The following is a 12,312-nucleotide window of genomic DNA, read 5'->3' as shown; positions in this document are numbered from 1 at the left end:
TATTGTTGCCTATAAAACTGTAAATTAACCGGACTTATTACCGACTTCTCTGACGAGACAGAATATGCTTCCAGTAATAACGCAACCTTTTGGTCCTTGGGGAAGCAAACACAAAGAAGGAACAATGAGCTGTGAGTTATAAACCATGTAAGTTTTGCTTCATCCTGCAAATTGCTCGTGAAGCTGCTGTACTGTCTTTGTTGAAAGAGGTCACGAGCTTTCATTTCATCACTCAGAATGGCCAGGGCACCACTAACTTACAACGTGTGCGAATTCAAAACCCAATAAAGTAAGCCTTTTAGAGAAAAGTGTCTCTTGCCTTGGTCACAGCTTTCTTCGTCACTGCCATCCACGCAGTCGTGGATCCCATCACAAAGCCATCTGACCGGGATACAGTAGGCCTTATTTTTGCATCGAAACTGATCCTCTTTACACTCTGTTACACAATCCATCTGTGTGAATACAGACAGGAGCTAAGTATTAATGGGTGAGAAAAACAACATACTTAAAGACAAACTTAACAAAATTTACCGCCACTGCTTTTTATTGCCCTACGTATTTAATACAAGAAAGTCGTCCCTGACAATGGAATGCGCAATTTAAACAGTTACCGAAGTCCAAGTGGAATTGTAACCACACATTATATATGTTCTGAAATTACTTCTTTACATTGCTTACTATTAGCATTGGAAACAATGGCTGCATTCACATTGCTGAAGTCAACTGCCCTAAGAGAACCAAGCCTGGACATGAGGCCAGTTAGTGCAAGCTGGCTGATACCCACACTGATCAGGACTAGAGACCTCCAGAGTGGATTGTCTTCACCTGCACCGCGTAGCATTTGGATCAGGCAGCCTTCAGGCTCTAACTGGCACCTTTAGGGCTCTGAGAAATAACAGTTATTTTTGATCTTTTTTCTTGAAGTTGTTCATGAAGGTGGTAATTTAAAAAAAAAAAAAACCAACCCAACAGTGCAACATGCAGGAAGAGCACGGCATGAAGGCCCACGGAGGCTGCAGTGCCTGCTAGGATTGTATCAGATGACTCTAGAGGACAGAGGGAGCCAAACGTGACACCAGCTTGTGCACACTGCCGGTACGGAGCAGTCCCTGTAGAAAACTCCCCCAGAACCATGCTCAGGTTTTGACTTAGGGGAAATAAATTTGCCTGCTCCAAAAGGCGGCCACAGAGCAAACAAACATAATGCAACGTAACTACCCGGGAACTAAAGTCATGGGGCTAAGTTGTCTCACAATTGTTCAATGGATGGGAAGAAAACCTCAGTTGCCCTTTTAATTATTTTCAGTTCCAAAACTGCTAATAAACTTCATGTCAGATGGTAAGAAAAAAAAAAAAAAATCAACAGAAATTTGTTAGCTACCTCATCAGATCCATCAGCACAGTCATATTCTCCATTACATTTCAAAGATGCCGAAATACAACCTCCACTTGCACACACGTACTCACTTGGAGAGCAGGTTGGAGACGCTGGTTACAAACACATATTTTAGCATTAAGAAAAAGAGAATTAATAAATAAGTTGCTTTATAATTTAATCTTTTCATCTGGTTAACACAGTGAGCAAACATGTATTTGTAGCCGACCAGAGCTTTTCCAAATGTTCATAAACTACAATGAAATATTTGGCAAAAATTAATTGTTGCACCCTAAGTAAAATGTATAATGATAGTGAATGGGTATTTGTGTTTTATCACTGGGAAATTTCATTTTGTGTTTTCCTTGTGCTTGGTAACAATGGTTATGACACACATAGACATACCCATAGAACAAGTATATTAAAAAAATTGCATTCTTTAAAATGGGCTTAGGGTTTAGCTAAAGTTATGTGTTTATAATTAAATGAGTTTAATTGATAAGAAACTATGTTTTTGAAAGTATACATTATTACAATTAAAATAAATACATGCTAATTAATTTTATTTAAAATTCAGGTGGATATTTTTGTTGCATTGTTTATCAGGGGAGTTCTGTTATAGGCTTCTACCAGTTGCACCTATCTAGATGAAGCTTACAAAAAAATTAGGAAAATGCCTGCAAAAATAAACAACTGCATTTTCCAAGACAGTAATAAGGAAATAAAACAGTAACAACAAAACCAGTAATTTGCTAGAGAAAAACTTTGCATAAGGACTAGTAAAACTTGAATAAACACCACAAAGCAAAAAATCCCCGGAGACACTTTAGTAACATGCCAAGAATTACTGCTCTTTTCAGAGAAGAATTTTATAAGCTGAGTATACATTATCAAATTAGTTTTCAATATAATTAAATTAAATACCATTCCCCCCAACAACCTTCATATTGCATAGCTGTATATAAGTGGAGTTCTCAAAACATGAGTAGGACAACACAATGATACAAATTCAAAAGACAAAGTATTTCAGATGTCTTTGTACTCCTCCCTACTCCTAGTGTACAAGGAATCTTGATTTGCTGATTTATTTTCTCCTTGTTCGTTCTGTTTTATTCCTTGCTTCACTTTATTTCTCAGCATTATTTAAAACAATACCTGGTTCACAATTTTTCTCGTCATCCCCAAGTTTGCAGTCTTCATGACCATCACATCTCCATTTCACTGATATGCACTGACCATTGGAACACTGGAACTGATCTCTTGAACAGCCTGTTTCACAATACCTCTGGTACAATAAAACCAACATATATACGAGATCAAGAGTTTAATACAAACATCAGTAAATATACAGCTGATTGAAATACAGTAATGCCTTGTGAAAATCTATTTTGTAGATTCATGAAAGGTGGCTTGCACCATCTAAGTAGATCTAGGGAAGCACCTGAGGTCTAGCACTGCCAGGAAAGGAGAAGGGACAAAAGGGACAGGAAGGAACAGAAAAACAGCAAAGCAAATATCCAGTGAGCTTCTGTTACACAACAAACAGTCTACACAGTGTTTTCCCAAAAAACCCCTCACAAACCAAACCAAACCAAACCACTGCTCTGTGTAGAAAGAGTGGTTCCCCAACCAGGAAACAAAATATTGCCAGGATGGGAAGAGATCCAGATCACTGGTGGGACAAAAAAATGTTGACTATTTTTAAACATGACTTGATTTTATTTGCATGTTCTTTTTAGAAGAACTATTTCAATAGGTTCAGTTTTAATTTAATAAATATATTTGCATATATGGATTAATGTGTAGAATTCCCATTGCTGCTTTTTAAAATATTCATATATAGGAATCCATTCTCCAACAATATAAAACTACTAATTTTCTAAAGAAATATTTTCCTTGGAAGAAGCCTACCTCATCTGAGCCATCTGCACAGTCATAGTCTCCATCACACCAGAATCTTGCTGAAACACAGTCTCCATTTGCACAAAGAAAGTCTTTCAAATTGCATGTTTGAGGCTCTGAATAAAGAAAAGTAACAACACTAGATTTATTAGCATTTCCATAAATTTTTTTCTACATAAACCCCCCCCAATCAATCAATGAATTACTGTAACAAAGTCAAAACCACTCACTTGCAAGCTATAAGGATATTTTTTTCTGCAGGATTTTGTTTCATAACATCTTATAACTAAATTTCATTTACATACAGTTAGATAGTAGTGAAAATACTTTCATTTCAGTTCTATCAAATTTCTTTGGAAAATTATGTGATGCTGACTATATAAACATTATTTATTTCAATGCATGTATGTTATTACAGGGTTTGTGAGATATGTACCACAGACTAGAAATTCATTTTGCACCTGTTAATATGCAATGCAATTAGAACTAACCAGATCTTTGACTTGCCATCACGCAATAGCGTACCATTTATCACATACCTTTTAACATATGCGTGTGTGTCAAGAGCCAGCTTCCCCTGTGCTAAGCACTCAGGGGAACAACATTGAGACGGTAAATGGAATGCCTAAGAGGTAAGGTTTGGAGTTTCAAGTGAAATCTGCTTTCCAGGAATTAAGAATGGGAGGAAGCATGCCAATAATCCACTGACTTAAATACTGACAAAATTGTTAGAGAGATTTAACAGAATGAGAATACAGTGAGTTGCAAAAGTCAATGGACAGTATACTTTCATAAAAAATCACGACTGTCAATTTGTTAGAAAACACAGAAAGGGGGGGGGAGGTAAGGATAAGGATGGAATTTTCAAGTAATTTTAGGGAAACAGAAAGGAGATGTTATATAAAAAGAATCTACAGAGCTTACAGATGGATAGGAGACAGTAAAGGTTGGAAGGTAAGTGGGATGTTTTGTGATAAATGGGTATGTTGTTGTACTCCCTGGGAAGAAACAAAACACAGGGAGGTCTGAAGTCATTATAAAAGGTGGACACAACAAAGGGGAAGAGCAGACACAAAATTAATTCAAGGCAAAAGCAAAGCAAACGGGAGAAGCAGGCTGCAGGGAGTGATGGAGTAATCCTGAGAAGGTGAGATTGGCTGTTTCAGCTTATTTACTTCACTGTCTGTACAGCTCTGCATTTTTGCTACTGCTGCCACAAAAACACTGGCAAGGAGACCAGCATGGGAGATTCCCCCAGCAGAATACTACGTGCTTTCCTCCTGAAAATGAGGACCGTTGGACATTGGAAAAAATGATGTTAATGTCTGGACTTTGGACCATTAGATTAAATAAATGTAGAGAAGTATAAACAAAGGTAGAGAAGCAGTGGGGACTGAGGAGAATTTAAGCAAGTCTCTACATGCAATTTAGACTTTGCCAGTCAGAGAGCTTTGGGAAAGCAGGACTGAAAAAGCAAACAACAACGATTTGTGGGATTATTTCCATCACAGTAAACATTGCATTATGTAAATAACGTAAAATCAAGAATAAGGATGAATTAGTAAGACCTTTTCAACAGAGATGGGAAAAGAGTTCAGGCAAATGGTAAATGACAGTGACTAAATGAATGGAGGAAGGGTGAAAAAGAAGGAGAGACTGAGAGCAGACAGTAGCAATGGACAGCAATGGATCAGGTAATGCTGAAGGGTCATTTAGCTAGTTATGGAAGGTGGAAGCATGAATGCATTTGAAAAACATACCACAGCAATCGAAGAAAGCAAACACAAAATTAGAGGCTTCCAACTGAGAAGAATTTGGTAAATACCAGCGTGAGAATACACTAGACTAGAGTTGCACTGATCGAAGTTAAAGTTGAACTTTTTTTTTCTGGAACTATAAAAATCAAAAACTATTTCAAGGAACAGTTTTAATGAACATTTCAGCTAGTATTTTTTTTTTTTTTCACTTCATAAAAAAAGTCAAAATGATGCTGTTTGAAATTTTTCAAGAGAAATTTCATTTTTCAGGTAGGCACAACTTTTCATTTTGAAGTTGTAGGGAAGTCATAATAAAAGCAGATCAACAGCAATTGATCGGTTCTCCAGCAATGTTATCTTTAAGGAAATCAAAGGTTAGCATTTACATGGATTCTTAGATTGTACACATACTACTTGGAATTTTTTTCAAAGCAAAAGCTCATTCTATAAACATTAGCAAATCACTGACATGTGATTCTTTTTGTTGTCAACAGGCCAGGAAGAGGGAGTTCACGGTACGATAAATTATGTAAAGGAAATAATTTGTGGAAAAAGTAATTCACATGCAAATAAACATTTGTCATGTTTCTATATTGATTTGCAAAATATAAGCAAATATATTTTCTATACTGCTAATGAATTATTTATAAACAGAGATTTGTTTCTGAAAAAGTGTACACAATGAGCTAACTTCTCAATTCTCTGTCTGCAAGAAATATTTCTTCTGCTGCAAGAAATATTTCTTCTGCTGCTCGAATACGTCTCTGTGATCTACATATGAACACAGAAGAGTACTTTCCCATCAGCGCTCAGACTGTTAGTGAAAGGAATAAGTATTAATAGACTTCTGTATAACCTGTGAAGGACAGGATCTTTCAGCTTCTGCTTCATAAAAACACTGAAACTCCTTCCCAAGGAAAGCATTTTTTAATTATTAGAAAGAATTTTATTTGAAACACAGCACATAAAATCTACTTCTTTCACATTTTAAAGTCTGAAAATAATCTGTAGAGCCAACAGACATTTGTCATCAACTTAAATGGTAGCAAGACAAGGATCTCATGAGAAACATTTAAAATTATTTCATATTTGTGGTTCAATTTTGCATTTAATAGGCATAGATATTGCACTAAATCATGAACTGAAAGGATTTTTCAGGAGACTGATGTACTGATATACAAGTCTGAGGGAAAAAAAACATAATATTTTTTTCTTAAAAATAGGATATGATGTTCAAAGTTATAGCGTACTTTTTTACCTGTATTTGTACAGGATAAATATGTTTGCTGCTTCTGAGAATTCTATGTCTCATAACGGCTGTTGCAAAGCAAACTTCTAGAGAATGTAATTTGTATAACAGGAAAGGTGGAACTTGTACGTAGAAAAAGAAGTAACAGCAATACGAACATAGGGTAGGAGCACCTCAACCAAAATGAGTTAGAAGTGTACATTGACCTCTTGATTCATCCTGGCTTTTGGCAGTAGATCACAAAGATGTAGAGGAATTAGGGGACATACTTAGGCTACACTGTCCTGTGATGAATGAGTATTCATCAGATCTACTACTAGAGGGTTGTGTTGGAGTTGAAACCTTTCAAGAAGCCAAGCCAGAGTATCCAGTATGATGCATCCACATAACATCAGTGAAACAGTATTATCATGATGTTGTGAGTTAACCCTGGAGGGCAGCTGAGCACCACACAGCCACTCAGAAGGGTGAAAGTTCAAAAAATTGTGGGTTGAGATAAAGACAGTTTAATACGTAAAGCAAAAGCTGTGTGCACAAGCAAAGTGAAATAATAATTCATTTGCGACTTCCCATCGGCAGGCTGGTGTTTAGCTGCTTCCAGGAAAGCAGGGCTCCATCACGTGTAATGGTCTTGGGAAAACAAATACCATAACTCTGAACATCCCCCCTTCCTCCTCCTTTTTCCCAGCTTTTTATTGCTGAGTGTGACATCATACGGAATGGGCTATCCCTTGGGTCAGTTGGGGTCAGCTCTGTGTCCCCTCCCAACTCCTTGTGCACCCCCAGCCCGCTTGCAGGTGGGGCAGCATGAGAAACAGAAAAGGCCTTGATGCTGTGCAAGCACTGCTCAGCAACAACTAAAACATCAGTGGGTCACCAACACTATTTTGGTCACAAATCTAAAACACAGCACCATAGGAGCTACTATGAAGAAAATTAAATCTCTCCCAGCCAAAACCAGTACACGTGGTAAAATGGAAGAGAGGAAAAAACAAAACCACCCTTCCTTATCATTCTCCATTACAACACTGCTAAAAACAATAACATGGACCAGTCTGCAGAATGAATGGCTGTAAACACAAGATGATTAAAGTGGTCAGAGGTGGGGTTTTTTCATATATTTAATGTGGCATTAAATGCAGATTTTCTTTACTTATTTTTTTTCAATAACTTTACTTAGCATTGTCTTTCACCAAAACAAAGACGACACTTGTTCTTTGTTAATCGATGCATAAGGCTGGTAGGTGTACGTAGAAAAAGAACCCTTTGGTACACGTCATTTTGTCATATTAAAGTAGCATACTTGCCTTTGGCTAGCATTGACACCTAGCTGCTTTTAGAAAAGTGACACTAGCCACTGTCTGACTTGCACCAAGTCAGCTGAGCCTTAACCAATGTAAAGAATATGACCTTACAGCACTGTCCACTCAAAATTTAGTCAAGATGACATTATGAGACATTCCAGCTTAGTATCTTTCAATATGCTGGTTTAAAACGTTTTCACTTAAACATTAAATAATTGCTAGTTCTCACTGCATTTGGCATACAAACTTATCCCAGGACAAAATTAACTCATTTGTTTTCTTGACAACTTGTAAGAGCAACAAAACAGCATTGAGAAGATTCTCTAGCAACAGTAATATCTTTACACTGATTGAATTAATGTCTTTCTCAAGCATTATTGCATTTGCTTTGCTTCGATGTTTACAATGTATAATATTTTCTTTAATTATATTCAATAAAACATTACTGGTGCTTTCTTTTCAGCAGGAATAAGAGTCATTACTACGGAATTTTCCTTTTTTAAAATTCCCTGAAAGAGAAAATACTATTTTTGCTCTAATTTGTTTTTAAAAATCCAAGCAAACTCTGAAAGCAAATTCCCCCACCAAAAATATATTAACTCAGAAGAGTTAAAAATGCATTCTACTTAGTGCTAACTTAGCATGGACCTATAACCTTCCTAGTAACTCTTACTTGTTTGGGAGGTTCCAAATACAGTTAAAAAATAACAGACTGTAAGACAAATACAGTTAAAGAACAAAGTCATAACAGGTACAACTATTTGCATTATATCACTAATAATTTTTCACACCCATAGGTGATATTTTTAACATGCATTCTGTTTCACTTATGACAACTTCACCAAGCTGCTGTGTGTGCATGCGAAGAAACTATATAGAAAAATGTAAATGCTTGAACTGAATTTCTATAATTCAATTAATTAGTTTTGCATTCTTGAGAAACAACTCATTTTCTCATACAGTTGTCTGACAAGCCCTTTGTATATTCAGTATGCTATGAACAACATCGTAATGTGCAAAGTAATATATTTTGTCAAATGCTTTTGAAGTTCTAATTTCGTATATATTTGTTTCATTACACTTTTATTATATAAGTGGCTTGACAGCCTATAAAGAATTTTATACATCTATTTCAGACAACTGAACAGTATTATGTATTTTCCCAATGCTTCCAAGATTATGAATTTTACAACTGTGTCAGCCTACTGTATTTAATTTAAACAGTAGAATATGGGATTCAACAGTTCGAAGTGAAGTACGCTTTGACCAGCAAAAGAAAATGAAAAAAAAACTAACACAAACTACTGTTCACCACTCCGGCCTTTAGTCTGAGGCACTGGCTGTGTCTGGGTATTCTCAACCCGCTAACTCCATCCATTACAATTAACCACATATTTCTTTATCTGCAAGTCTAAAGAACAGCCAAGAACTGAATATATAACTTAATTATTGATGTGAACACAGAGATGGCAAGCTTAAATATTTAAATATTTTAAAAAAACCCCAAACAAATAGATGATTGCTCCCTTGTTATTTGAACTTTTTTCTTTTTAAATCACTTTGTATGACAATCTAAACTTCAAGGAAGAAAATTATTAATACAGGGTGATAAATAAATCCTACTTCACAGATGGAAAATTTCAAATAAGGTGCTTGACACTTATTTTGCAAACAACAGTGATGTTTTGTGGAAGTTGGGTTTTTTAAAATTTTCAAATTTTCAGAAGATTATCTGTTATGTAGATTAATACTGCTATAGCAAAACTATATCTCTTTGTTTGATTTTCACACGAGAATAAAAGAACATAAAGTAATTTCTTGGTATTTATAATATAAATGCAAATGAAGAAATCCTACTGGAACTAATAATCAATTCCTAAGGAAAATCTCCCACAAAGTTAAGAAAGATTTTGTGTGTCAGCGCCCCCCTGGGGTATGGCAATAAATGGCTCTCAGTGATTACTGAGCCACATGACATTTTCCCCTTTAGATGAAACACTTGCGTATGAAAACTACAGCACTATTGCTTGCAGTAACTCACAACATTTTCAAATTTAGATAGTAATTAAAAGGCAGAAAAATCCACTTTAATCTTCAAAGCATAATGAGCTAGTCTTCAGACATCCTGTACCTATGGACATCTTGTCTCGAATTGGAGAGAGGGGCACACAGCACGTACGCAGCATTAGAAAGCCTAATTTATTAAGCTTTCTAGGTTATTACCCTGAAGATACTAAATATACATTCATGATATACAATCAAGAACATGCATTCAAGATTGTCTACACAACAAGGTATTAATTTCTTGGATTTCTAAGTACAAAAGAAAAAAGAACAGAAAGTGTCAACTGAAAAGAAGGCACTTCAGAACTATTTGTGGAATTTCCCTCTTGAAATATTTTATAAAGTCAATGATTATGAGATAAAACCATTAAAAATTTGTCACTTCTTCCTGAGAACCAGATCTAAATTAGCTCACTGAAAATGTTATTACAGAGATTTATTAGGCATTCAGGTTCCTCATAGGTAGGAGAGAACTAGGCTAACTGAACTACTTTGAATAACAACATCTACTTCTTAATGTGACGAAGTATTATAGAAATGCACTTCTCATGACACAAACCAAGGCAAGAATATAATGAATGTAATGTTTCATTCAACTTTATTGTTAACAAAACTTTATCACTTTATCACTGAGCAGTTTTTATGATTCTTATCTAGACATAAGGGATGAGATGCAACTTATTGACAAGGGTAAACTAATTGTAACATTTATTTTGAATTCATCAGATTATTGAGAAGTCATAGGTCAGGCAGTTTTGCATAGCTGATACAGATTTACAGCTCTTTGTAAGAATGAATAAAATTGGAGAATTTCAGGAAGGGATATTTTCAGTTCTGGTCAACTGATTTTCAACAGATCAGATGGCATTGTATAAAAATATACACGTGCAGTTTATCAAAATTGAAATTTCCTCTTACGTGTTGCTAAACTGGCTCCGTTCCTTATAACGCATACTTAGGTAAAAGTTACTTACTACAGTTTTCTTCGTCAGAATTATCACCACAATCGTTTTGACTGTCACATCTCCAATGATCTGGAATGCAGTTGTTGTTTTTGCACTGGAATTCATGTGGCCCACAAGTTTTTTTATCTGTAATTAAGATGAATATCATTTACATCATTGCAGACAGAGTCAAAACGGGAAAGATTGCTACTAAACAGCGGCATGACAATATTGCTAGATAGATTTAAGAAGGAGCAACCATAATACTTGATATGTTACTTTCAGAAATAATTTATTTCTCATACCACATTCTTAAAGATTCCGTTTATGCATTCATACCAAAAGAGAGATGCTCATAAATTTGATGATAAAATTAAAATATGGACTGTATACACTGTCATTTGAAGTAAAAAATATGAAACTCAAAGTGATCACAAATTAGTTTGAAGAGAGTGTATTATTGCACTGAATCTCAAAAACTCCATTGACTTTTCCTTGAATTTATCTGTAAGACTGCTTTACAAAAGATCAGATCACAGTAAACCACAAGGGTATTTATTTGAAAATGTACAAAATATGTATTTCTCAAAAGTTATGTTTGCATATAATAATTTAAGATTAATCATACCTGACAGAAAACTTTGCATTTTGATTTACATTTTCACCTTCTGATGTCTTGGATTGGAAGTCTACTTATACAAAGTAAATCATTATATAAAGCATACAATGCTAAACTGAGATTAATTTTCTTCATGCAGTAAATTTTCAATAAGCTTTCCTGTTTACAGAGTATCACTGTAGGCAAAGCCTCTTGGAGATGCATGAACATCCTGAACTCCTCCAGCAGGAAGGAGCTGCCTCTATGTTTTATTTATATTTTTTGTTTCTTGAGTAATTCTTTCAGGTTCTAAGGACTGAGATGAAATGAAGTAAATTAAAAAGTTATCAGTGACATTTTCCTTGGAAAAAAAAAAAAAGTTTGCTTTGTAAAAGCCTCAATGACATATTTAAAATTACATGTCACTGTGATGATATTTCAATAGAAATTTTTAAAATTTCCATTAGGCTATTTCATAGCATGTCAGTTCAGCCTTCATACTGCTATCATGACAACTCGATGAGTTCTAATAACTGACAGAATGAAGGAGGACTGAAACACTAGCTTAAATCAACCTGCTTTTTCTGCCTGTGAAATGGAAAGGACCACAAATTAGAGGTATTAGATTTGATGCTGCCGCCCAAACCGCTGCTTTTTGTGCTTTGTTTTAGGTGTGGTTCTGGAACTAGAGTGATAAATCAAAACCACATTTGAATATCAAGAAAGTGCAGGTAAATGGTGTTGTATCTCAGTTGTGTACACTCAAAACTTTGGTAATTACAATACTGTCTTTTGCATTTGTTCCTTATTCTCTGGCAATATCGTGATTGTAAGTAGTTTTCTCCCAAAACACTTTTTCCTATGATGTTTCTCAAGATGACAGTCTATGACATTTCAATCATGACATTTCAAATACTTGCGCTGGAAAGCACTTAAAAAATATTTAACATTGCAAAACATAAAAATATCCCGCCGCCTCCCTGAAAATAAGACACTCTTGTGTTTTGTTTCCGCAGCTTTGCAAAAGATCAAGTTTCAAACCAGAAATCCATCCTATATTTACTAATGTACTTTAGTAAAGTGTACAATCTCCCATTAACTTATCTTCCCACAAAATGA

At 35.3% G+C, this 12,312-nt stretch overlaps 1 protein-coding gene across 1 annotated transcript in view; it reads right to left on the bottom strand.

Annotated features, from left to right (window-relative positions):
- Positions 1 to 12,312, bottom strand: part of LRP1B (LDL receptor related protein 1B) — a 584,315-nt gene that overhangs the window by 68,283 nt on the left and 503,720 nt on the right. Inside the window, exons 66-70 of the mRNA XM_075711708.1 lie at positions 10,626 to 10,742; positions 3,287 to 3,393; positions 2,531 to 2,660; positions 1,382 to 1,488; positions 320 to 452 (exon numbers count right to left, since the gene is read on the bottom strand). Coding sequence (XP_075567823.1) covers positions 320 to 452; positions 1,382 to 1,488; positions 2,531 to 2,660; positions 3,287 to 3,393; positions 10,626 to 10,742 — 594 coding nt within the window. The remainder of the gene's footprint in view (positions 1 to 319; positions 453 to 1,381; positions 1,489 to 2,530; positions 2,661 to 3,286; positions 3,394 to 10,625; positions 10,743 to 12,312) is intronic.

This window comes from Pelecanus crispus, chromosome 5, assembly GCF_030463565.1.
Source record: "Pelecanus crispus isolate bPelCri1 chromosome 5, bPelCri1.pri, whole genome shotgun sequence".
NCBI lineage: Eukaryota > Metazoa > Chordata > Aves > Pelecaniformes > Pelecanidae > Pelecanus > Pelecanus crispus.
This window is presented reverse-complemented; position numbering and strand designations above follow the sequence as displayed.